Source organism: Lathyrus oleraceus, chromosome 6 (assembly GCF_024323335.1).
Source record: "Lathyrus oleraceus cultivar Zhongwan6 chromosome 6, CAAS_Psat_ZW6_1.0, whole genome shotgun sequence".
Taxonomy (NCBI): Eukaryota; Viridiplantae; Streptophyta; class Magnoliopsida; order Fabales; family Fabaceae; genus Lathyrus; species Lathyrus oleraceus.
In genome coordinates this window covers 32,735,676-32,762,927 of record NC_066584.1, presented here as the reverse complement: position 1 = coordinate 32,762,927, position 27,252 = coordinate 32,735,676, and the positions used below count along the sequence as shown (strand labels likewise).

General features: G+C 38.3%; 3 protein-coding genes across 3 annotated transcripts; 2 read left to right on the top strand and 1 right to left on the bottom strand.

Moving 5' to 3' along the window:
* Window positions 1-15,251: 15,251 nt before the first annotated feature.
* LOC127093845 (uncharacterized) lies at window positions 15,252-15,968 on the bottom strand. The gene is made up of 3 exons (XM_051032747.1): window positions 15,743-15,968; window positions 15,577-15,637; window positions 15,252-15,489 (listed from the first exon to the last, which is right to left on the bottom strand). Exons 1-3 carry the CDS (start codon window positions 15,966-15,968, stop codon window positions 15,252-15,254), a joined length of 525 nt encoding a protein of 174 aa, XP_050888704.1.
* A 1,884-nt stretch (window positions 15,969-17,852) lies between these two features.
* Window positions 17,853-18,468, top strand: LOC127093844 (protein MAINTENANCE OF MERISTEMS). Its single transcript, XM_051032746.1, has 2 exons — window positions 17,853-18,135; window positions 18,232-18,468. Exons 1-2 carry the CDS (start codon window positions 17,938-17,940, stop codon window positions 18,466-18,468), a joined length of 435 nt encoding a protein of 144 aa, XP_050888703.1. The 5' UTR covers window positions 17,853-17,937.
* A 3,816-nt stretch (window positions 18,469-22,284) lies between these two features.
* Window positions 22,285-24,779, top strand: LOC127091612 (cytoplasmic 60S subunit biogenesis factor REI1 homolog 2). The gene is made up of 5 exons (XM_051030297.1): window positions 22,285-22,503; window positions 23,152-23,715; window positions 23,800-23,969; window positions 24,093-24,308; window positions 24,430-24,779. Exons 1-5 carry the CDS (start codon window positions 22,399-22,401, stop codon window positions 24,587-24,589), a joined length of 1,215 nt encoding a protein of 404 aa, XP_050886254.1. The 5' UTR covers window positions 22,285-22,398; the 3' UTR covers window positions 24,590-24,779.
* Window positions 24,780-27,252: the final 2,473 nt, after the last annotated feature.

Here is a 27,252-nt window from a genome sequence, read left to right as displayed (position 1 = left end):
CATCCGGGTCACTCTCCTCGAAGAGTAATATTTTTCTTGTTTTCTTTCTTATTTGCTTGCAAACCATACGTGTTGCCCGACACGTAATGGTCCATTGTAAGGGTCTCCTCATGTTCATAAATTTGTAAGATTTTGCATCATTAATAAAAGGATGTTTTTCAGTTAAAAGCGGTGTTCCCTGTTTTTCATTTATTTTTGCAGTTTAAAAATTAAAAACAAATAAAAATGGCAATGTTTTCATTTTTCCTTTTTTTAAATTTCTCACACCGGTTCTAAAGCAATGCATGAATCAACATTCATGCAGATGCGATTCCTCTCCGGATCTCATTGATAACAATCATGTTACACCCTTGTATGACTTCGACAATCCGATCTATCTTGCTGAAGAAGAAGACGAAGAAGATTGTGAACTGCCAGGGGAATTAGCCAGGTTGTTAAAACAAGAGGAGAAGGTCATTCAGCCGCATGAGGAACAGATTGAGGTTGTAAACCTGGGTACCGACGAGGTTAGAAAAGAAGTGAAAATCGGGGCTGCTTTGGAGGAAAGTGTAAAGAGCAGAATGGTAGTGTTGTTGAAAGAATATGTCGACATCTTTGCCTGGTCTTATCAAGATATGTCAGGGTTGGATACCGATATTGTTGTGCACAAGCTACCGTTGAGAACAGATTGTCCTCCAGTGAAGCAGAAGTTGCGCAGAACTCGACCTGATATGGCGATGAAGATTAAGGAAGAAGTGCAGAAGCAGTGGGATGCTGGTTTCCTTGCTGTCACTAACTATCCGCCATGGGTCGCGAACATTGTACCAGTCCCGAAGAAAGATGGGAAAGTGAGAATGTGTGTGGACTACCGAGATTTGAACAGAGCAAGTCCGAAGGATGATTTTCCACTACCTCACATTGACGTGTTGGTAGATAATACCGCTCAATTCTCGGTGTTTTCCTTCATGGATGGCTTTTCTGGCTATAATCAAATCAAAATGTCGCCAGATGATATGGAGAAAACAACGTTCATTACACCGTGGGGCACCTTTTGTTACAAGGTGATGCCATTCGGTCTCAAAAACGCCGGTGCTACTTATCAGAGAGCCATGGTGACTTTGTTTCATGATATGATTCATCATGAAATTGAATGCTATGTTGATGACATGATAGCGAAGTCCCAGACAGAAGAGGGGCATTTGGTAGATTTGGCCAAGTTGTTCGACCGGTTGAGACAGTTCAGACTGAGGTTGAATCCGAACAAGTGCACGTTCGGAGTGCGGTCCGGTAAATTGCTGGGGTTCATTGTGAGCGAGAAAGGAATCGAGGTTGATCCTGCAAAAGTAAAAGCGATAAAAGAAATGCCTGAACCGAGAACAGAGAAAGAGGTTCGTGGTTTCTTAGGTAGATTGAACTACATTTCACGGTTCATATCTCACCTAACAGCCACGTGTGAGCCAATATTCAAATTGTTGAGAAAAGACCAAACGGTCAGGTGGAATGATGATTGCCAAGCGGCATTTGAAAAGATAAAAGAGTATTTGCAGGAGCCTCCGATTCTGATGCCTCCTGTGGAGGGGAGACCGTTAATTCTGTACCTGACAGTCCTCGAGGGGTCTATGGGGTGTGTATTGGGGCAGCATGACGAGTCTGGTCGAAAAGAGCATGCCATATACTACCTTAGCAAAAAGTTTACCGACTGTGAAACAAGATATTCACTGCTCGAGAAAACTTGCTGTGCTTTGGTCTGGGCTGCTCGCCGACTAAGGCAGTACATGCTGGTTCATACCACTTTATTGATTTCCAAGATGGATCCAATCAAGTACATTTTTGAGAAGCCAGCATTGACCGGACGGGTTGCGAGGTGGCAAATGATTTTGACAGAATATGATATACAGTACACCTCTCAGAAAGCGATCAAGGGGAGTGTATTGTCTGATTACCTCGCCCAGCAACCCATTGATGATTATCAACCGATGAAGTTTGAATTCCCTGATGAGGACATCATGTTTCTCAAATCGAAAGATTGTGAGGAACCGATCCCGGAGGAGGGGCCTGACCCTGAATCCGAATGGATTCTGATGTTTGATGGGGCCGTTAACGTGAATGGAAGCGGTGTTGGTGCTGTTTTGGTTACGCCGAAGGGATCTCATATTCCTTTTGCTGCCCGGCTAACATTTGAATGTACCAACAACGTAGCTGAATATGAAGCTTGCATATTGGGGATTGAAGAGGCGATTGATTTGAGAATCAAGAACCTTGTTATATATGGAGATTCAGCTCTGGTGATAAATCAGGTTAACGGGAAATGGTATACGCATCAATCTCATTTGGTTCCGTATCGAGATTATACGAGGAGATTGTTGACGTTTTTCACCGAGGTGAAGTTGCATCATGTGCCCAGAGAGGAGAATCCTTTGGCAGATGCTTTGGCTACTCTGGCCGCCTTGATTAAGGTGCAGAGGTGGAATCAGTTCCCCCATGTTGAAGTGGGACGTCTGGATAGACCGGCTTATGTGTTTGCTGTTGATACGGCCTCTGATGATGAGAAGCCGTGGTATTATGATATCAAGCGCTATCTAGAGACTCATGAGTATCCTGAGGGAGCATCGAAGAAAGATAGAAAGACTCTGCGGAGGTTAGCCATGGTGTTCTACCTGAATAAAGATGGAGTTTTGTACAAGAGGAATTTTGATTGGGTCTTGCTCAGATGTGTTGATGATGCAGAAGCAAGCCAATTGATGAAAGAGGTTCATGAGGGATCGTTCGGTACCCATGCCAGTGGGAATGCAATGGTGAAGAAGCTGCTGAGAGCAGGTTATTATTGGATGACAATGGAGGCCCAATGTTGCAATTTCGTGCGGAAGTGTCATAAATGCCAGATTTATGCAGACAAGGTGCACGTGCCTCCAAATCCGTTGAGCTTAATGTCGTCTCCATGGCCGTTTGCTATGTGGGGCATTGATATGATTGGAAAGATTGAGCCTACAGCTTCGAATGGACACAGGTTCATATTAGTGGCTATTGATTACTTCACCAAGTGGGTTGAAGCAGCCTCTTATACGAATGTGACGAAGCAGGTTGTGGCCAGATTTCTCAAGAGAGACATCATTTGCCGATATGGGGTTCCCGAGAGAATCATTACTGATAATGGTTCTAATTTGAACAATAAGATGATGGCAGAGCTGTGTCGGGAATTCAAGATTGAGCATCACAATTCTTCTCCCTATCGTCCGAAGATGAATGGGGCGGTTGAGGCAGCCAACAAGAATATAAAGAAGATTGTGCAGAAAATGGTGGTGACCTACAAAGACTGGCATGAGATGTTGCCATTTGCATTGCATGGGTATCGAACGTCGGTACGCACATCTACTGGGGCAACTCCTTTCTCGTTGGTATATGGGATGGAGGCTGTGTTACCTGTTGAGGTTCAGATTCCCTCTTTGAGAGTCCTGATGGACGTGAAATTGCAAGAGGCTGAATGGGTAAGGACCCGGTATGAGGAGTTGAGCCTGATAGAGGAAAAGAGGCTAGCGGCTATCTGTCATGGGCAGTTGTACCAGCAACGGATGAAGCGTGCTTTTGACAAGAAGGTGCGACCTCGGGTATATCACGTAGGTGATATGGTGCTGAAAAGGATCCTTCCTCCTCAAAACGATCGTAGGGGCAAATGGACACCGAATTATGAAGGTCCATTCGTGGTCAAGAAGGTTTTCTCTGGCGGAGCCTTGTTGTTAACGACCATGGATGGCGAGGATTTTCCATCCCCTGTGAATGCGGACGCAGTTAAAAAATACTTCGTATAAATTGACCCGCTGGACGAAAAGAACAAAATAGTCCAGGCAAAAATGGGCATCCCGGCGAACCGAAAAACAGAAAAAAGGTTCGGGCAAAAATTAGGGATAAGATGAAAAATGTACACCCGGCAAGTCGAAAACCTGAAGAGGCGACTTGGGCAAAAAAGGGTATCCCGGTGGACTGAAAACCTGAAAGGGCGGTCCAGGCAAAAGAGGGATTGAAACGAACAACTGCGTCTAGCATGATCGTTTGCGCTTTGGTTAAAGCATCATGGATAATACCCGGTAGGGATCAATCAGAATCGCTTTGTTCAGAAGGCAGAAAGCACGGAGAGTCTGAGGACATATGGGGTGTAACCGAGTTGGAACTCGATGAGATCACGAGTTTCACATTGCCATTAGGATAGATTTTTCCTTTTGCGCAATTACCTCTTTTCAGGAATTGCTTCCTTTGTATTGCTCATTTGAGCCACACTTTTCCAATCAATAAAATGCACATTCAGTCAAACAATTTTGTTTTTGTTTTTCATTACCGCTTTGATTGCAAAAACATCCAGATAATTTTTGATAAAGAATCTTGCATTTTAAGACATACAGGTTCCTTCCAATGCATGTTTATAAGATTGAATGCTGGAAATCTTATTTGGAAGGTTGAGTGACCCAAGTGTTGAAATCTTGACACGCCTGGGGCACGGTTTTATCTAATGATCTGTTTTGCAGGAACTGTTAGATATTTTCACTCACTTGCAGGTTGTGATGTGGAAGCATTGTAATAAATCCCCAGAGAGTTCGCTCGGGGACTAATGAATGAAAGAATGACGAAGACGTTGCGGCGTACGACGTTCCTTGATGGTAATCAAGAAGACTCTTCAAAGTCGGAAGACTTGAAAGTATGTAATTCCCCGCAGAGTCCGATCAGGGACGAGTGCTTGAAGAAAGGACGAAGAGACGACGAGAGACGTCCGACGACCCTTGAAATTAATCAAGAAGACTCTTCAAAGTCGAAAGATTGAAATTTCTGTATAACTCCCAGGAGTACATCTCTCGTCGAGCGCGGAGTGACTTGGAATATAAGATGATGGAGCAGAAAAGGTCCAGACGAGTCTGGGAATTCTCAAAAGTGGAAAGCTGATACGAGATTGGGAGGTGGATACCGTGGTTCGACGAGTCGACGGGTGTTCTGTACCAACTTTTCTCATTTCCCAGCTAAGTCCCCAAGCAGAGTTATAGGATTAGCTCCCCAGCAGATCCGATGTCTGTGGACTTCTCCAGCCGAGTCAGGATGGTTATACCGGCAGAGGTAAAGCGGTGTTTCCTCAGCAGCCAGGTCAGAAGGTTGCTATTCCCCGAGTGGAGCGGGTTTCAATGAAATATATCTCCAACAGTGTCCATCCTACCAGTGGATTGGACAAGTTCCTGTAGCGGACGAATTTCTGCATCCCCAGCTGAGTTGATGCTACCTATGGATTGCATGGGTAATCCCCAGCGGAGTAGTATGCGGTTCCCTAGCAGGGTCAAGATGGTTATCTCCAGCAGGTGATGGTTTAGTGCTTCCCCAGTTGAGCCTGGAGGTTGTTATTCCCCTAGCAGAGTCTCTGTGAGTGTTTCCCCAGCGAAGTCCACGGGTATCTGTGAGGGTTTTCCCGAAGCGGAGTCAGGATTGGTATCCCCAACAAGTCAAAGGTTGGTGTATCCCCACAGAGTGTTGGTAGTGCTTATCCCCAGCCGTTTCTCGAGTGGATTGGGTGCAAAAGAGGTTCTTCCCCAGCAAGGGTTGCCTTATTCCCAGCAGCAGTGTTATTCCCCAGCAGGGCGGAAATCCGAGTGGTGACGAGTTCCTCAACAAAGATTCTCGTGTTCCCCAGAAGAGTCCCTTGAGGGGGATGTTTTTGTTTTTCATGCATTCATCATGGAAAAAATAACATGGCATATTGCATAGAAAAATAAATAATCGCGTAGCATTTCCATAATTGTGGAGCATTACGCTGAAAAAATCAATCATTCATCATGGCAAGCATAAGCTAGTCTCAAGCCGTGGTTACCGTTTGAGAGGTGGTTTTTCCCAAAGGTGAAGAGGTGTTACTCCGAGGAGTTCAGCATCGTGATTGAATCAAAGGTGTTTCCCCAGTAGTGCGATACTGGAGTAATTGTTTTCCGTCGAACAGAGATGGAAAGGTTATGCGATCGGCGCAATTCAAGCCGTGGTTACCGCTTGGAGTTTTGGTTTCGCTGGATGGTGAAGATGTTACTCTGAGGAGTTTAGCATCACGATGTCAGATCAACAATGTTCCCCAGTAGTGCGATATTGGAGGAGATGTTTCCGTCGGACAGAGATGGAGATAAAATCAGAAGACGTTGCGCGATCAACGCGATTTTCGGGGTTCAATCAGAGAAGAGTATATGCTGAGGCATTTTCGGGGTTCGAATGGAGAAAAGGAAGTGTTGCGGCATTTTCTGGGGTTCAAATGGAGATTGGAGTTGAAGATTGTATCCGGGATGAGGTCCTTAGGAGCGTCTTCTGTTCATGTGTCACCTTAGACTCTGGTTGAGGCCAATGGAGGTTGTTATAGGTGTCTTCTGAGGAAGAGATACACATGCTACCTTCCTTTGTGAAGGTTTACCCTCTGACATGTCGCCCTCAGAGTGGTTGAGTGTTATTTCCGACGTTGCCAGCGGAATTATCACGAGAGATTGGAGAAAAGGAGATGCTGAGGCATTTTCTGGGGTTCAAATGGAGAAAGGATATGCTGAGGCATTTTCCGGGGTTCAAATGGAGAAAGGGAGATGTTGCGACATTTTCTGGAGAATGGGGTTCATTCTGGCGATCGAGAGTTATCGTCAGGCGACTGGGGTTCAAATGGGAGATCGGGGTTCATTATTTTGGCAAAGAAGGAGTGCTGAGGCATTTTCCGGGTTTCAAATGCAGAGATCCGAGGATCGTTTGCGCAGAGAAAATTTCGGGGTTCAAGAAAAGCATAAAAAAGAAGAAAGAATGAGAATCCCGAGTGGATGTGGTGATCAGGCCGTGGTTATCCCTGTGTTACCATTTATTTTGGTATCCAGGTCGACGTTTTCCGAAACGGTTTCTTCGCCGATGCTGACAGGCGTCGTTAATTATTATCCCATCAGAGTGCAAATTGTTAGTCTGTTCTTGGTATTCAATCACTCTTCATCCTGATCATCCGAAAGCCGAGGCTATTTCGTATCGACAGGTTCACAGTGGATTGAATAGGGGCAGCTGTAACACCTCAAAATTTGCCCTCCTCTCTTGGGACTAGCATTAACATATTTGCATATCATTTTAGGGCATTAGGCATTTCATATTGCATAACATGTGGTTACATAGTGCAAGCCATCTTCCCAAGTCTTGATCAGGAGATGAGGAAGTTCAAAGGTGCAAGCCTAGGGTTTTATTGACTGATCATGGCCATCTGAGGATTGGACTGTGAATTAGGGTTTCATGATTCTCAAGGGTATTGGTCTTCATCTTGTTTGGAATGATACATCATCATCATCATGATTGGATGTCAACAGAAGATTGAAGAAGATTCCTTGAGATTAGGGTTTTGACCACTGGTCAACCCTAATCAGTTGTATTGGGCCAAGCAGGGCTGGATCAGGAGATGGGGTTTGAGATGGAGATGAGGTTCATTTTATGATTATATGGTGATTATTGAGGCTAGGGTTTCACCCTTGAGCCATTTCAGTTGAAGATTGGGGCTCAGATTGATCAATGCATTGTCAGATGAAAAGTCAACTGTGGTCAACTGTACATGATCTGGTGGATTTGGAGGTGGAAATGAGTTAGACACACTTCATTCATGTTGGAACAAGTGTTGTATGACATCTCAAAGCTTAAGAATGAAGAAAATCAAGTCAGGACAAAAACTGCCAAAAATAGCAAGTGACTGGTAGCTGAAGTTTCCAAAAATGGAAAGTTTTTGACCTCAAAAACAGAAGTCCAAGGAAGCTTCAAATGAAAAATTGTTCAACATGACAGATGTAGATCTTGTTCTCACCTTTCCAAAAAGTCCAAGAACTTGAAAATCCGATGTACGGTTTGCGAGATATGGCTCAGTGAATTTCAGAAAAGACCGTAATCAGGAGGCCATAACTTCCACATGGTTTGTCCAAATTGCAAGTTCTTTATATGCACAAACTCCATTTGACATGTACTTTGAGGGTGCATCATTGGATTTGTTCAAAAATGGCCAAGGCAAAAAGTCACTTTTCAACTGGACAGCTGAATTGGACCAGGGGCAAAATCGTCCAAATGTCAAAATAATTAGAATTTTTGAATGGGACTTTTTCCAACACCTCAGGAATGGCATTTTAAGTATGTTTGAATATTCATTTCATGGCTAGGCCTCATAATTTGAGTTTTGGCTCGAAGAATGGAAATGCAAAATTGGACTTTTTTCTACCACATAGTGAAATTCAAGAATAGGCATCCAATTGAAATGAAACTTGTTTCTACACATTGCATATGACATTTTGGACTTGTTGGAACCAAAATTGAGCTGCTACATGAACTGATTTGGAGAGAGGGCATTTTGGCCAAATTGAAGGAAATTGCACTTTCACTTAACATTACCATTTAACTAATTAAGTGGATTAGTGGAGGATTAAGCATCCATATAAATTCTAAATCATTTCCTAATCATAACAGAATCTCCACATTTACAAAATTCAGATCTAAAAACCTCTCATTCTCTCAAAAATTCCATCAAGAACACAAATCTTCAAATTCATCAATCTTCACCAATTGTGGATCAATTTGCGAATTTCTTTTTGCATTGATCTTGCCTCAACCTCTACTCCATCTGTTTTCATGTTTCAACCTCCAAAGCCGCGCCAAAAGCTGCTGCACTTTCAAGCTCCATCCATGGTGAATCGCGGATTCAAGAGCTGTGAGCAAAATTGAGCAAAACGGAGCTTCACACCACTCTTCCTATAGCCAATACTGCTGCTGTTTTGCCAAATCGCGCGCGAATTCAACCGATTCCACCACTGCCATAGCAGGTATCATCGAAATTCGATCGTCATGCTTTGCCAAATAATTGTGTGCGTGAGAAAGGTCTTGTCGCGTAGATTACGGTGCTGGTTTCGGAATTGAAAATGATCAATCGTAGGCTGAGAAATCTTGACTCGAAGTTTAGATCTAAAACCCTAGGTTCATCGATTCTTGAGATTTAGGAAGTTTTAGGTTAATTGGAGTTGAGATTCATGTACTACACGTTCGTACGATTCCAACGGATATAAGTTTGTTAGTTTTGGTTAAGATTTGAGAATTCGTGTTCTTGGACGTTCTTCAAATTTCTGGACGGAAGTGACGATGAAGAGGCTTGTAGATCCTGATTTCGTTTCAAAAATTCAAACTGGGAGTTTCCCGCCCCCGCCTCTTTAATTACCAAAATGCCATTTCCTTTATTTATTTAATTAATTCAATAAAAATCTAAAAAATGTTAATAAATATCATAACACCTTAGAAAAATCATAGAAAATTATAGAAAAATCACAAAAATATGGAAATAATTTTGTTGACTTTGTGGTTGAATGTAGATGATTTTTGACCTATTGGTCAAAGTTATGCTTGGATTATTTTGCATTTTTGCCTAGGGTTTCTTCCACATGTGCATTTGTGATACCTTACACCATTTTGATCATGAAATCCTCATAATGTAAAATAAATTCTTGAAAATTTTTGTGATGCACATCAATGGTCATTTCCATGTAAATTTCATGAATTTTTGATACCTGGTTAGAGAGCAGCAAATTCTGGAACTTAGGTGTGACAATTTGTGTCACACCTCTTGATGTCAACTTGCAGGATTTTTTTGAGTGACCTATACATGTTAGAATTGGCTGAAATTTTGCATGGTGAATTGTGGACATGTTAGGATGCTTGATGAATTTTTGTAGGATTTTTCACTGTATTTTCAATTTAATCTTGATTTTTCATTTCTGGTTGTTGAAATTGCAAGCTCATGTGATACATGTTGGTAGATTGATTGGGAAATCCTCATATTGTATTGTATGGCCATGAAATTTGATATGCATGAACTAGACACATTGTGTGACCTCCCTGTTTTGGTCTCATCCATTTCTTTGTTGTTTTAAATGAGATATGAATTTTTGAATTGGATGTATGCATTGATGGTGTGAATTGAAGCATGAAATTGTGTCTGTTTTTGTTGATTTTCATTGACATGGTTCCATTTGCCCAATTGAGCTCAAATTTGACATGGTAGACCTTGATTGACCCCTGTTTAGGTGTATTTAATTTGAGATTTTTTTGATGTGTTTTGGCATGGCTTTGAATGCAATACTTCTGTTTGTATATTTGGTGCTTCATTTGAACCAATATGGATTGTTTTGTGCATGAATTGAACTTGATGGATGATATAAACATGAGACCAAGGATGTTTGCTCTTGTTTGATGTTAATTTGATGTTGGATGGTGGATACCTTGCTGTTTTAACTTTTTTCTTGCTTTGGGACCCTAGGCTTGGCCTAGTGGTCTAGTTACTAATGTTTGCTTGATTTTTCAGGATCAAGTAAGCAATGTACGTGGAAAATGATACAAGTTGGTTTTAATTGATGTTGTGGATGTTTGTACACTAACATAACATTGTTTTGTAGGTGTTGGAGCTGGGGCTTAAGCCTTGAGCTTGCTTTGTGTTGTATTGTTTAAACTGTTTGATTGTTTGCTGTATAGTTTGTCTGATTGATTACTGATTGAGTTTGATTGTTTCCAGGTACTTTAGTTGCTCAGTTCCTTGTGAACTATTGCTTTGCTTTGCTTAAGCAACTTGCATTTGAGGTATAACCTTCTTACTTCATGTAGTCTGGAGACCCGGCTGTTACCGGGCCGGGCAAATAAATGTCTGAAGTCCTCCTTAAGAGGCAATGCTTGTGTATGTTTATTTTTAAGCCCAAGCAGGAAAAGTCCTTCAAGTAAGGCAATTGGTGGAAGGTAGGGACAAGCAACCTGTCCCCCACTATTCAGTTGAGTCTTCTCCTTGCTCCCATTACATGGTTGTAGCATTGAGATCAAAAGCCCAAGATCTGTTGTGTCAGAGTCTCTGAGTATAGAAGGGTTCCCCCATTCTGGACCCATGCTCATTTGTCAGCTCTCCCTGGTTAGGGATATGAGCTGTGAGGTCTGATCCTCACTTCACCTCTTCATCTGCTTCACCTTAGCCTCGTAATGGCAAGGTTAAGAGCAAACACAGCCCGTACAGACGACTTGCTTAGGCAGTCAAACCTGATTGATTGAGCCCCTTGTTTGGCTATAGTGCGTGTTATGTGGATATCTGATTGACATGCTTGTTTGAGATACCTGTTCTCATTTGATGATGTATGATTGTATGCTTGTGTGCTAGCTTCTTTCCTGGTTAGGATAGGCTTGTTTATGCAAGTAGGATAGAAAACCGAACTTAGGGTTAACGATGCATGACAACATTAGGCTCGAGTCTCAGCTCCCTAGTTGTGTATCTTTCCCCGGTTTCTGGTTAGCAATTCAGTCCCTTTCAGGGGAACTACATCGCCCTGATCCTCGTGCCAGACGAGGTATGTAGGCAGGTGGTCGTGCGAGACCACTCCGGGCAACCTTTTTCTTTTTTGCGTGCGTTTATTTGTTATCTGACTGTGTGTTTGGGTTCAGATGCCGACGTAAGCCCAGTGATTGGCTGTCGGGCTCCACGTTTGCCCTTTTGAGTATGTTTTGGTTCGGATGCCGACATAATTCCATCAAGTGGTTGTCGGGCTCCATGTTTGCCACCCTTGCTTGTTTGTGTTGTTTTGTGTTGTTTGGCGTGCGTAAGCCGAACTACAGTGGCTCTGATTCTTGTTCCAGACAAGATATGTAGGCATAAGGTGCGATACCTTATCGAGCCCGTTCCTCTTAACCCCACCTGCGTTCCCCGTGTGTGTGTGTGATGTTTAGCAACCTTTTCTTTATTCTAGGACGTGGATCCCTAGGAGTACCTAGGACGCGAGGGGTGCTAATACCTTCCCCTTGCGTAACCGACTCCCGAACCTTTTCTCTCTGGTCGCGAGACCATGTCTTTCCAGGTTTCTCTGATCGTTTCCTTTCCCTATCTTGGGATAAATAACGTTTAGTGGCGGCTCTGTGTGTCTTTATTTTTAGGCTCGCCGGTTGATTTTTCGCAGGATGCGACAATAACCACCATACAACGTAATATACCTAATAAGGCCTCTAAGAACCCTTGTCTTAATGGGGCGACTTGCACACCTATACTTTTTGAACAATATAATTTTCCTGTGTGAACTACTCTATATGTCATAGTGTGCAGATGATTGTCTCCATCATTAGAGGTGGAAATAGGCTGGGCCGAGTTAGCCTCTGGCAAGCCTAAGTTTGGCCTGCTAAAAATAACAAATTATAAGTCTAGCTTGTAACATGTCATAGGCTTATTTTGAGGCTTGAGCATGACCTTTTCGAAGGCCTGATTGGTCGCTTAGCTTGCTTAAAAGCCTATTTTATTTGAACATATGTAAATATTCAATTCAATTAATGCTTATTTAGACCGGAAAACTAAAAGATCAATAGTACTAAAAGTTTGTTTAGATTGAATTATTTGAGCTTACCTAATAAAATAAGTGTTGTGAGACTATTTATTTTAGAAAACTAATGAAAACAATTTATGACATTGTTCTTAAGGTGTTTTCACTCTATTTTCAAAAGGTCTCCAAGATAACTAAGACTATTTTTTTAATTTAAAGTTAAAATACAATATAAAATAATAAAATTATGCATATATATATATATATATATATATATATATATATATATATATATATATATATATATATATATATATATATATATATATATATATATATATATATATATATATATTTAAATAGGTTGGTCTAATAGGTTTAAAAAGATTTTTTTATGGTCTGACTCGAGCTTGTGTAGACTAGAGCGTAGGTCCTTTTTAGTTGGTCTGACATATTCTCACCCTTACCCATCATCTTCGTTAGAGTTCTTCGTAACATTCTTAACATGTTTGTAATCTATGTATGGTTTTCCAAACTCTTCCTATTCTCCTCACTATAAATATATAAAATAAAAAATAATATCTACTTACCTAATTTTTTAAAACTCATGTGACACCCCTATAACATACCGCATTTTTTTTATAAAATTAGATACCAGCAATTTGATGTTCACTATAGATTCAGAAATGTCCAGCATTTTTTCAAAAATTCATTAAAAATGAATCCAATGTGTAGATTTTTATCGCATATTTCTTAATAAGACCAAAAATTCGATAAAAACTCAAAAAATTCAAAAAAGAGGCTACTTACTTGTAAAGACCTGAAAGATTCCAAAACATATCCAATGTTGATTCAAAATATGTAATTTCATTTTTTTTAAAAACTAAATTTTAAAATTATAAAAGTATTTTAGTCAAACCATCCAATTTTTATGGATTTCAAGAATAAGAGCATTTAACTTGACACCCCCACTTGAGTCTGACACTCCCCCCATTTGAGCATATTTACCTTGATACCCTTGTAAAAAATCAGAAAATTTTGAAATTTTCAGTTTCGTACCGAAAATTTGAAGTGGATACCAGAAATTTTGTAAATTTATAGTTTTTTACCGCTCTCGTAAGATATGTATCGTAAATTTCAAAATTTTGGATGAAAGATATTGGAAATTTCAAAATTTCTGATGAAGATATACCGAAAATTATGAATTTTGCATAAAATGTTAAAAAATCCCAAAATTTTTAAATTTTCAGAATACCATAAATTTCAAAATTGTAAACTTTCCGGTATGACCCCAGAATTATCAAAAACATGAATTTTCATTTTTTTGACACAGCGACATCCACAAATGGTTAGATTAAAATTCATCGCATATAACACACATATTTTCTACAAAAGTTGTTCTACGTATAAGATTACATAACTTAGGATGACTTCATAACTTCATCTTCCCAGTGCCTAATCCATCCTGCATATGCTGATTCCGATGCTTTTGCATCTTCAGTACAATTCTGTCTCCAATGGTCAATGACAAGTGACAATGGACTATCAGGTTTCAATTTTACCTAAACCCAATGATTGTCATTGATAAAACCAACAATAATGATTTTATGTCTACTTGTACACATAGGTGGAGCTAATGCAAGAGAGAAAAAGGTAATGTTAAGTCTCTTTGACAGGGAGACAAATACGACATTGTACCTACAAGCAATAGGGTAATCCATATCAGGAACCATCATCCATTTTTCTCGACCCTGCACACCTAAGTGTTATACTTTTAAGGCATTTATAACTTCAAAGACCTTATCATATAACAAACTGGAAAACAATTTAGGGTGTTGATGAACTTGAGCATCTAACTGCGTCTGAACCAACGACCATGACTCTTCGCCCCATCCAAGTAAAGTTACAATAGCTCGAAAACCACAATTTCTATTGTCACCCACATAAATAATGCCATCAATGTACGGATACAAGAAACCATAAAATTGAGACAAGTAAAGATGCCTCAAAGATGTAGTGTACATTTGACTTTGACCTAGTCAACTTGACGGTTGACTTCCTGTTAGTTTCGTACATGGTCTCTTTGTAGTCTGTCTCCCCTGCGAGCCCTCACCATACTTCCAATGTGAAGGATCACAGTGCATATCATTCTCTTCACCCTTTCCACTCTTTTTAACTCCCCTATTTGGCTTGTACTTGATCGGCGGTGAACACATCGAAGTTATGGATGAATGTGTTAGTTTCTGAACCTTTTTCTTCAACACCATCTGACCTACAATGTCCAAAGAATTGAAATATCTCTTTAACTCTTCACACTTTTATTCTAAATCCAATGTTGTACCACATCTTCATGATTGACATCATGCTCTTGAGTGTGTAATTTCTTCCTAAAAACACAAATTGGATCTAAAGGAACATGTTTGCCTTGTATTTGGAAACCGACAAGTTGACACGCACAAGGTAACCCATATGTTGTTCTAATGAAGCAACCACAAGAATTTTTGCTTATACCAACAAATTTTATCCTTTATAGTTCTTTCCATATATGATATACGCTGCCTTGAAACAAAACCGTACAAGTTGGTATGGAATGAAGTTCACAACATCCCAATTTCGGCATAAATCTCCCTGACTTGTAGTCAACAACTTTTTTAGTCTTTAATAAACATACTTCACCCTGTTTGCTGTTGTGTTCCCTAAATGAGTGACTTTATTAGTCCAAGCAGAAACAAACATTTCTTTATAAGGCATTAACAATGTTTCAATCACATACTTAACAAACAAAAAACTATCAACACAAACAGTCTCAAAGTGCTCAAAGTGTGCGACAAACTCAATTTCTCTATTAGCATACATGATGTTGTTCCATAGATCCATGACATGCTCATGTATTTCTAATTTAACATACTACTTAAATTTCATGCTAAGATTTTTTGAAATATGGAATTAACATAACAAATGAGTTGAATTTGGAAACACTACTTCAATTGCATTCATCAATGCAAGTTCTCGGTCCGTCACTACAACATTCAGTAGAAATTTCTCAAAAGAGAAAAACTCTTTGAGCTTCTCCAGTGCCCATTTGAATTTATCCTTCCTTTCATGCTCCAAATAGGCAAAGCCTATCGAAAACTTCAATTTTGTTGACGTAACACCAACAATCTCAAGCACTGGTAGCCGATACCTATATGATCACGATGTAAATAATAAAAAATTTGATAAATCAAAGTATGTCAAAATGATATCAATGTATGATCACGATTCACATTACCTATTTGTCTTACATGTAAAATAAAAAATCAACACCAAGTGAAACATATTCAACAACTTCACTGAATCAAAATGTGTTTAGAAGATATCAGCAACAACATTTGAGTCTTCCATATTTCTTGTCTTATGAATAAGAGTCAACAACATTTGCATTTCCGTTAATGAACCTCTCTTGCTCACATTGTATATATCTCTAGCTTTATACACTTGGGTAATACGGGTGAAGTTTTCTGGATCTTTGTCTTTCAAGGCATAAACTATGTACCGTGGAGCCATGTTGTACTTCGTCATGTCATTCACAAACTGTCTCTCATGAACTTTTAGACGATGCAATATATCATGGGAATCTAAATCCTCAAATAGTTCATGATTGTGAAACCCACACCCAACCATCACCTTCCAACTGCTACTACTCGACGCAGATCTCAACTAAAAGGGCATTTCACTTTCATACTATAAGTACCCTATGAGGATTTACTGCTTTCATGTGTATTTTTCCATTTATAATTTTCTCCTCTCTCACAATCCATAACCAATTTATCTTTCCTATCTCGCTGACCATTTGCAGTATCAAAAGGAACAATCACAACTATAATATCATGTTGTTTGCCAATATTTTGTGCCTAGACTAATACTACAGACGGGGACTCAAAAAACTGTCATTTACATCACAAAAAGTATACTATCAATATCATATAAGGGTGAGAAAATATTTAATTTAATTTTGTTACATAAAAGACATACTTTGTCTATGGTGAAGAACTGCATATAATCGCTACACGAATCTGTAGACGACCCTGCCGACTCTGGACCACAAAAATAAAACATTTTTTAAAATTTCTACTATATTAGTGGAAATTTTAAATATATTCAAAATTTCCGATATACCGAAAATTTGAAAATTTCCGATAGTTTTTGTTTATTCCGGGATATTTTAAGAATTTTCGGTATTGAATACCAAATTTTTGATATTTTTTTCCCGGATTTTCTCAGATTTTCAGTATAAATACGTGAAAATGAAAAAAATAACGTATCGGAAATTTTAAAACAACTACCAAAATTTTATTTTTTTGTATGTTTGAAAAAATAAAAATTATGGAAAAAAAAAAGTAAAATTTGAAATGTAAATATTAAGAAGAGTATTTTAGAACTACTATTATAATCTGGGCTTTGGCAAGTTAAATACTAATAAGTTGTGGAAAATTTTACCTTGTACCCCTACAATTGTACCCATACCCCTACATTTAATTTTTTTTGACCAAAATGCCCTCATATAAATAGGGTAGATTTTTCATTTCAATTTTTTTTTACCATTTTCGCTGAAGACTTCCGGAGAAGAGAAAAATTTGGTTTTTTTGCATTGTAAACCGGAACACTCAGAGTAAGTCTTCCGGTTCATTAATTGTATACCGGAACACTTCTCTAAAGAGTTCCGGTTTGTTGCCTTTAAGGGGCACTGAACCGGAAGTCTTTTAGAAAGTCTTCCGGTTTGTATAGTTGTATACCAGAAGTCTTTCTTAAAGACTTCCGATTTGGGTGATGTATACCGGAACTCTTTAAGAGAGTGTTCCGGTACGTAATTTTTTTTTTATTTTAATTTTAATTATTTTTGTAAACATTTTTTTTTCAGTGGTTCGAAGACGAAGTGCAGATGGCCGGATTCCAGTCCGCACGTAAGACCGGGGTGCATCTTCATCTGCAGCTGCAACTGAGCCGACTGGATATCCAGGAGGGCCGTACGATACGTCTCTTTTGGTGAAGTACGAGCATCATGTTGCTCGACATATATGGTTCGGTGAGGTAAATAAACAACGTATATTTGAAATTGAATAATATTTGAATATTTTATAATTTGTTTTCTAATATGTGTTTTAATTGTTTTTAGGAAAGAGGTCCAAAGAAAGAGTTGAAGGTTGCCGGACATGGACTGAAGTTGACTTCTAGGGTTCCATTGGCTCTTCCATCACAGCTGGAGAGTTGGGTATCTAGATCCGGTTTATCTTCACTGCAGAGAACGAGTCTGAACAAGATAGACACAAATCTTGTCTCTGCATTTGTGGAAAGATGGCATCTAGAGACATCTTCATTTCACATGCCGTTTGGTGAAATGAGCATTACTTTAGATGATGTCGCATGTCTACTTCACTTGCCCATCAGGGGTATCTTCTGGAGTCCTCAGGATGTGACTGAAGAGCTAGTTGTTGAACTTGCTGTTGACTACCTAGGAGTGTCACAGGGTCATGCACAGTCACATGTTCGTAGCTATAGGGGGTCGTATTACAAGTTGGAGTGGTTATATGATTTATTCGTACATCATAGAGCTGCTTCCAGCTGGGCATATGCGACTAGAGCATATCTATTGATGTTGGTGGGTTCCACCATATTTGCTGATAAGACCTTTACACTTGTAGAGGCACGATACCTCCTCCTGTTTAGGGACTTGGATGGATGTTCAGGATATAGTTGGGGAGCAGTTGCACTAGTTACCCTCTACCGATATCTTGGAGATGCGTCCATGTACAGTTGCAAACAACTCGGTGGATATCCTACTCTCCTACAGGTATATAATTTAATTATGTTAATTAAGTGTTGGATTCATTTTATAAAATATGTTAACTTAATTTGTTTTATTTATTATGTTTGTATTTTGTAACAGTGTTGGATTCACGAGTACTTTCCAACTGTTGGAAAAAGAGGGGAGAATTGGAAACCTGCTGATAACTGTGGTCTTCCCCGAGCGATGAGATGGTCGTATAGGCAGGGAGTCCTGAAGGTCGATGATTTACGACCTATTTTGGACGAGCTGACACCTGCCGACGTCATATGGCGACCATTCGAGGATCATAGAGCATGGTGTGTATTTGATGAGATATGTCTTTACAGGGCTGTTTGAAGTGGGGTGAAACAGTTGTCCCATACTTGCCTGATAGATGTTTACGTCAGTTCGGGTATAGGCAGTATGTTCCATCCCCACCTCTAGATTGTATGATGGCGACGAATATTGATGTTGATTGGATCAGTTACCATCAGAGTGTTATCGCTGTGATCGGTTCATCTACCGTGGCCACCACTCCATCTGATGCAGTAGACGGTTATCTGGAGTGGTATTATTGTGTTTCCCATCCACGGTTGGTCCCTCCCCATCGTGACGCTCCTAGAGAGGTACCAGTTCCTGTATATGACGCCGAGCCATCTGATCCTGATTGGGCTCGTGTATCTATATTGATTCATCGCTATCTGAGACAGGTTAATGCCGAAGAGGAAGATCCACAGTTTTCTGATTTATTTGAAGCTTTGCATATTTCTCGTTCACATTGATTTTATGTATTAATCTTTGAATATAATAGACATATTAATATAAAATTCATGTTTTGATTACATATTTATGTTTTGAGTACATAATCATGCTAATACAAGTGTAAGTAATTGCCAATGTTGCATACATCCTGCAAACCCTAACATCCAAGTAGTTGCTATATGAGAACGAAATATCTTCCAATCTAATGTGATCGGTGGCAATGGAAATCCCTCTTTCATGTTAATCTGATAAAGTAAAATAATTAAAAGATTAAGTCATATAACATAAAATATTAACTGAAATAATATTTTTATTTAGGAATATAAATACGTACCTGAACCCAATGATTGCGGTTAACAAAACCAATGCAATAAATAGAGACATTTGGTGAATGTGAACTTGTCATCGGAAAGAAAGTCATGCACGGATTGCCTAAACAGACAAGTACAACATTATAGCGATTCGCTATCAAGTAACCCATATCTGGTAGACTCATCCATTTTTCAGGTGGTTGTGAACCAAAGGATTCTATCATCAAAGATTCTCTCACTACTGACAACCGATTAGAAAATAACTTGTCATATAGAGTTGATCTATCCTTGTCTATTAATTCCAACCCCAACTCTCTACGAACCATTGGCCAACCATCCTCACCATATCCATGCAATGATGCAATGACTCTAAATCCACAATTACCATCTGATTCAACATTAACTACATCTTCAATGTATGACCTAATATGATTAAGAAATTGAAGAATGAATTGTGGTTGCTTCTTTGATAATTTGATCTTCTTCGAAGTCTGTGATGGTTGAGATTGCCTTTGTGAAGATTGAGATTTCCTTTGTGAAGATTGAGATGCCTTATCAACATACTCATGATACGAAGGGTCCCTATAAACATCATAATCTGCTGGTTTTTTCCCTTTCTTCTTCACTCCTCCTTTGGTTTTTATTTTCTCAGATGGTGGACACAATGTTGTCATTGTTGGGTATGCTAGTTCACATATCCTACTCTTTAATGCCCTTTTCCCAATAACATCTAATGACCTAAATCGTCTCCACAACTCATCCATTGCAGAAGTCATATCCACCTCTGATCCATCGTCTTCATCTACCTCTAACTCAACTTCCATAGTTAGTTTCCTCCAATAAACATGAACAACATCAATGGGTATCGGTATACCACCTAGTCTGTATCTTCCTAACTCACAAGCACAAGGTAACCCATAAGATGTTCTAAGAGTACAACCACATATTTGCCTGTTAGTTCCAACATAATCAACTCTCAATAACTCTTCAGCAATACGTCTCAAAGCAGCTCGAGATACGGAACCACGCAAATAACCATAAAAGGGACTTACGTGCGCGTGCTCAACTTCGTAAAAACTCTTTTGAAAAGAAGCTCTAATGTTTCCCAGTTGTAACCTCAAGTTGTTATTCATTGCTTCCCAACATTTGACCATGTCACCTATACTGTTTCCTAACATCTGCTTTAACTTCCAATGAGCAGATTCAACCCTAAAAATATTGAAAATAACACATAAAAAAGACATAGAAATAATATCAGATATAAAAATAACACATACAAAATTATAAGACGTACCGATTAGTCGTTGTGTTACCCAAATGTAGCACTCGATTAATCCATGCTCCAATAAATCTATGTCTATGTGGAGTCAACCATGTGTCTTTCACATAATTAATAAATCCACTATAATCAACACATGCTTGCTCAAGTTGATGCAACCGCTGACCATACTCAACCTCATCACTAGCCCAGACAACTTCCATCCATAATGTGTCTATCGTCTTTTGCAGGTCATTCACCACATGTTGTTTGCATTTGGCACCAACGTTTTTGTTAATGTGAAATCTACATAGCAAATTAATCGAGCTGGGAAACACAACTTCAATTGCTTTCATCAAAGCAAGATCTCTATCTGTCAAAATCACTTGTGGACACATGTCTTTCTTCACAAACAACTCTTTTAATTTCTCCAATACCCAACAAAAATTCTCTGTTTGCTCAGACTCCATATACGCAAATCCAACAGCAAAAGTCAACTCGGTCGATGTCATGCCAACAATTTCAAACAAAGGTTGTCTATATTTGTTTGTCTTGTAGGTGCTATCCATAACTAACACAATCGGAAATATATTCAACAACTTAATTGAATCAGGATGTGCCCAAAATATCTCTCTCACCACTTCCGAGTCATCCTTTTTTCTACTCCAATACACATATCCTGCATCCTCAATAAGCTTAAACAAATGTTGTATCTCACTCCTAGGACCTCTTATCTCTTTTTGTATCACACTCTTATGCTTGTATACTTGCGTAATCCGAGTGACATTCTCAGGATAATTGTCTTGCAAGGAAAGCAATACGTTTCTAGGTGCTACATGTCTCTTTGCCAAATCAGCGACATGTTGCTTCTCATCTGTGGTCAACCTACCAATAAACGAATGACCTTTTAATCTATCCGGTAAACCATGATTATGTAACCCACATTTTACATCAATCTTCCAACCAGATCCATCTTTCGCCGGAGTCGACCTGATTTTAAATGGACATCCACATTTCTTCGACGCACTTTGGGTACCACTATCACTAATCTTGTGTTTCTCACCTTTATCACAACCAAATATTATTTTGTTACTTCTCCCTCTCTTCCCCGTTTCAGTATCTGAACGACTGATAATAACAGTTACTTTATTGTTGATTCCAACCTCTTTAATCCATCTGATAACCTCTTCTCGTGTACCAAATCTTTCCGTCGTCATAAACGCATCAGTAGTATCTACACATATTTGGGGAAGATTTTCCATTCTTACAAAATAAAAAATAAAAAATAAAAATAAAAAAAATTAAAAAAAAAATAAAAAATAGCGAACCGGAAGACTTCTTGAAAGACTTCCGGAACACATATAATACATACCGGAACACTTTTCCAAAGAGTTCCGGTATGTAAAATTTGTTCACTGGAACTCTTTCAAGAAGTGTTCCGATTTTGTAATTTTTTTTTAATTGAACCGGAACTCTTTCATGAAGTGTTCCGGTTTGCTTTTTTGTGTGTTCCGGAAGTCATTCTTTAGGTCTTCCGGTTTGGGAAAAATACATACCGGAAGTCATTTTGCAGGAGTTCCGATGCGAGGGGTGTGAAAGTGTAATTTCTGAAATTTTCAACTGAATGGTAAAAATGAAATGGTAAATTGGTTAAAACCAATTAAGGGTAGAATGAGAATTTTTAAAATTTTGTAGGGGTATGGGACTAACTGTAGGGGTACAAGGTAAAATTTTCTAAGTTGTGGGGTGTCGGCTATAAAGGCCCGTAAAAAGTGAAGGCCCAATAAGAGCATGAACCGGGTCAAAGAAACGAGTCGGTCCACACTTCCATATCATCACGTAAGCGCTGATTCTTCATTTCTTTTCGCCGACAGAATAACCATTTTATTTCTGTTGCTTCTACAATTCTCTTCTCACGTTTCTTTCTCTTCATCTGCATCTTTTTCTCTCCAAACTATGTCAGGATTAACCTGCAATTCCTGCAACACAGAATTCAATCATGATTCCGACCAAAAACTCCATTACAAATCCGAGTGGCATCGCTACAATCTCAAACGCAAGGTTCATTTCTTTTTAACTTTTTTTAATTACATATCGTTTACCTTTTCCGCAATATTAGGGTTTACGCTTTTCAAATCGATTCTACATTACAATTATTTATTTGTTAAACCCTAGTTTTTTTTATATATTTTTTTAATGTTTCAATCCAGAAAAAAGGGAATATGCATGTACTGAGTATCACTAATAAGAATTATTTCAGCTTCACGCTCATAGTCATAGTTTTATTTCAGTTTTGTTGAAAATTATATAAGGGTCTATTTGGTTGATTTTTGATAACTGTTTTCATGATTTCACCTTTAACCACAAAATTAACAAGTTGTTTTTGTTATTTTGTTCTTTGAAATCTTGTAAATTTTGTTAGTTGTTTTGATTGTTGAATTACTTGGGGAGATTTATTGTGTATGTGTTTTTTTTGGGAAGAGGGTAAAAAATTTCAAAATGTCAAATGGGTTTGCTTAACTCTTAGGATTTAAATATGAAATAACTGACTTCAAATAATATGTATTATGAACATGTTCGCCACAGAACTATTGTTGATAATATATAGTGTAAAGGGAGGTTTTAGATTGGTAGGGTGGAAAGGGAAGATTTAAGGGGAAAAGTTTTGTAGCAATGTTAATTTTTGCTTTACTTTTGAAAAATGAATAGGTGGCTGGGGTTCCTGGAGTGACAGAAGCTTTGTTTCTAGCTAGACAATCAGCACTTGCTCAAGAGAGAGATAAATCTAATGAAACCCCTATGCTCTATAGCTGTGGCCTATGTGGCAAGGGGTATAAAAGTGCTAAGGCTCATGCGGAGCATCTGAAGTCGAGAACTCACATGGTTCGGGCTTCTGAAGGAGCTAGTGATTCAGATGGGAAAGCTATAATTAAGCCACTTCCACCACGCGTTGTGAATAAGCCGCCTCCTAGAAGATTGGTAGATGACTCTGTTGAAGATGAAGACAGTGAAGATGAATGGGAGGAGGTTGATTCTGATGATCTGATGGATGATGCTGAGAAGTCCTTGGCAGATTTGAACATGGATGAGAATGCTGATATGGATGAAGATGATGTTGTGGACATAGATCCATCTTGTTGCTTTATGTGTGATCACAAGCACAAAACAATTGAAAACTGCATGGTTCACATGCACAAGCATCATGGATTCTTCATTCCTGACGTTGAGTATTTGAAAGATCCAAAGGGGCTCCTCACTTATCTTGGTCTAAAGGTATAATTCTGCGACCCCCTTTCCCAAAAAACGAGTATGCTTGGTTTGGTTCAAAAATATCACTAACATCTTTCCATTTTATAGGTCAAAAGGGACTACTTGTGTCTGTACTGTAACGATAGGTGTCATCCTTTTAGCAGCTTGGAAGCAGTCAGGAAACATATGGTTGCAAAAAATCACTGTAAAGTGCATTATGGTGATGATGATGAGGAGGAGGAAGTAGAGCTGGAAGAATTCTATGATTATACCAGCAGGTTGGTTTCGCTCATATTAATATCATTTAATTTCTCCTTTTATGAGCTTCCCCTGGACAATTTGTAAGGCACATTTATACTTGGGATATCAAATATTTATATTCCTTGTTTTCTTTTTATCAGTTATGTTGATGATCAAGGGAAGCAGCTAGTTGCATCCGGTGATGCTGATAATAATATAGAACTTAGTGGTGGGTCTGAGCTCGTAATCACTAAGATGTCTGGTGATAGAAAATCGACCAGAACTCTTGGTTCCCGCGAATATTTGCGTTATTATCGTCAGAAACCAAGGCCATCTCCAGCTAACAACATTGCCATTACTGCTGAATTGGCTTCAAGGTTTGCCATTTTAATCCCTGTACTCAGTTTTCTGTATAATAATGCTGACGAGGAACATTCAGTGTACTATTTTCGCAAATCATTAAGTCACATGGTAATATGGGACATCTTTATTTTTCAGGTACAGGAGCATGGGTTTGGCCACTGTCCAATCAAGGGAGCAACTTGTGAGAATGAAAGTGTTGAAGCAGATGAACAAATCGGGTGTGGAGCATATGCGTAGCAAGATGGGGATGAAGAGTAATGTCATCCGGAACTTGCCAAACAATGTCACATATTAGTTCTCTTATTCCGAATGTCTTGCTGGAGGTTCGCATTTCAAGTTATGCCATGTAATGGTTTTTAAGCTACAAGCTTTGTTTTCTTCTGAAGTAATTTTACATTTCTGTCAGCATCCAATGCACCGTTTGTGTTCAATGGAATGACATGGTACTATATTCCTATTGATAGATGTTGGACAGTTTACCTTTTTTTGTTGTTGTTAACTGTTAGTATATCATTAGCATTGGGATCATAAGACATTTTTGGGTGATACAATTTTGGGGAGAAATAATTACCATATAATTTCAGTTTTGATTATATAATACCGAAGCAGTAACGATGGCAGCAAATTGAGTGAAAAATAAATTCCTTTTTTTAATGTTTTTTTTTTGTGAATAATCATTTTTGTTATGAATCTGAATTTAAGACCTAAACTTGTGGTTGAATTTGAAGTATTTGAGGTTGTGTTACTGATTCCTTGTCATTCACCAGCTCTAACTAGAAAAGCGAATAGAGCACCATTGGAATAGTTGGGAAATAAATGATATTCTTTCGGTCTTTCCCAATTTACTAGTCACTTTGAGATAGGGTTGGATTGGGTTGGATTCATTTGTTAGGTCCAATTCCGACTGTATTTTCAATCGGTTTGATCTGATTCGGTTAATCGGTTTGTTTGATTAATTGATTTAATTGTTAAAAAAGATTAACCTACTTCCAACCTAATAAGTCATTCAAATTTCAAACCAAATTTTAAAATAGTTAAGCGGAAGTTACGTTTTCTGTGTCAATGTATTATAGTGTTAAAGCTTCATATATTCTACAAATAAATTCATATTCGTAATTCAAACTACTCCTTCTTGATCCAATCTAGAATAAGTGACCATCTTCAATTATTATGACATGGTATTAGCCTCCACACTTCTCAAAATTTGTCATGTGCATTTTAACAAGTGATTAGCCTCCACACTTCTCAAAATTTGTCATGTGCATTTTAACAAGTGCAAAGGATGCAGGGTCTGAAGTTAACACATAAGTATGATTAGTTTAACATTATAAATTACAATACCTATAACATGAATAAAGTAGAATTCCCACAAGAACAATAAGATAAGTAATAGATGCATAACCTGCAAGTCCAATAGTAGGAAGAATTTCCTATATAAATTTAAAAGTAGATGCATAACAACATTTAAAAATTGACTCCAAATTTGATCCTACATCTACTGCATCAAGGATATGAGCATCTCCTGCATCTACTTTAGAGTGGTTGAACATGTAGGAGATGCATAACAACAAGGCTTAAATAAATCATCTAAAAATTGTTTATACCTTAATTAGAAGAAATCCCATATGTAGGCATATACCAAACTCAGTGACCCTTGTTGAGAAGTACGAACTTTTTGATGCGCCATATTCCGCAACATGATCGCCTAGTGTCTTGCTAGAAGTGTTAGTTCGGTACAACGCTTTTTCAATCCTACAAGAAAATTTATCATTTTTAAATACATATGTGTAGTTGTTACACAAAAATTTAGTGTTAACAACTAGCACTTTTCATGATATTACACTTTTTTAATATATAAGACATGTATCAGTTAACACTTTTCAATTTTCATCATATTGCACTTTTTTTCTATATATAATATCTAACATGAAATATAATCTTAACAGCTACACAAAAATTTCTATAAATTCCATACCATTATGTTTACCCAATCATATTGCACTTTTTCCACGTATGATATCTAACATGAAATATGGTAACCAATGTAACAGCTACACACACAATGCATATTACTAACAAACAATAAACTAACATACTACACAACTATGCAACAGACAATAAGTTTGCACTATCATTATCATACGCATACTACGCAACTATATAAACATATACACATCTAAATTAAACATATGCATCTGAATACCTTCAGTGAATAAAAAATTTGCAAAATTTTCAAAGAACTATAAATGTCAGCCTATTACATAATGCCAAAATCTAACCAAGAACGAAAAATTACCTTCAATATTTCAAGATTTTTCTATGATCCTTTATCAGATCTAAGGCAACCTCCCCTCACTCATCTACACATGAGCAGGTACCTTCTATAAATTCTGGCAACTCACTGCACAAATTAAAATACAACCAGTGTATAAGTAGTACTAAATACAAATCAAACATCAAGCAACGTTTCTAACTTTAAATTAAGGAGTACTTTAATTTGAACCTAAGTAATTTCCAAGAACTTCCAATCATCAAGCAAGGTTTCCATCATACAAGCCAAGAAAACATGTGTTGTTGAATGAAATCATAATTCAGCAGTTCATACATGTCCCACACGTCAAAAAATGAGTTTCAAAAAGTGTCTCCAAAAAACAAAGGCTTGTGTTGTTGAGTCACAAGTGACTCCAAAACATTAAAAAAAACACACTTGCAAATAAATTTATAAAATCAAAAACCATGTAAAATAACCGAATTCGTACCGAAGTGTGAATTAAACAGGCCCATACATGTCATTAAAAGACCACTCAATATAGACAAACTTAAACCTAGGGTCAAAATCACACCAAAGTAAAGAAAATGATTCACTTTTTCCACATCTCCCCAATACTTATCATATTTAGTCTTCATATTTGAAACCATGAGAGCCACAAATGTATTCATATTCAAAGACGCTTCTTG

Bases quoted from the DNA above. Each gene is read 5' to 3' on its own strand.
- LOC127091612 (XM_051030297.1), top strand. From the start codon at position 22,399: ATGTCAGGATTAACCTGCAATTCCTGCAACACAGAATTCAATCATGAT. The intron at 22,504-23,151 runs GTTCATTTCTTT...AAAAATGAATAG, and splicing joins GCTACAATCTCAAACGCAAG to GTGGCTGGGGTTCCTGGAGT. The intron at 23,716-23,799 runs GTATAATTCTGC...TCCATTTTATAG, and splicing joins TCACTTATCTTGGTCTAAAG to GTCAAAAGGGACTACTTGTG.
- LOC127093844 (XM_051032746.1), top strand. From the start codon at position 17,938: ATGTTGGTGGGTTCCACCATATTTGCTGATAAGACCTTTACACTTGTA. The intron at 18,136-18,231 runs GTATATAATTTA...ATTTTGTAACAG, and splicing joins GATATCCTACTCTCCTACAG to TGTTGGATTCACGAGTACTT.
- LOC127093845 (XM_051032747.1), bottom strand. From the start codon at position 15,968: ATGGTTGGGTGTGGGTTTCACAATCATGAACTATTTGAGGATTTAGAT. The intron at 15,638-15,742 runs GTTCATTAACGG...ATTTTGATTCAG, and splicing joins ATACAATGTGAGCAAGAGAG to TGAAGTTGTTGAATATGTTT. The intron at 15,490-15,576 runs GTAATGTGAATC...GTGATCATATAG, and splicing joins TTTACATGTAAGACAAATAG to GTATCGGCTACCAGTGCTTG.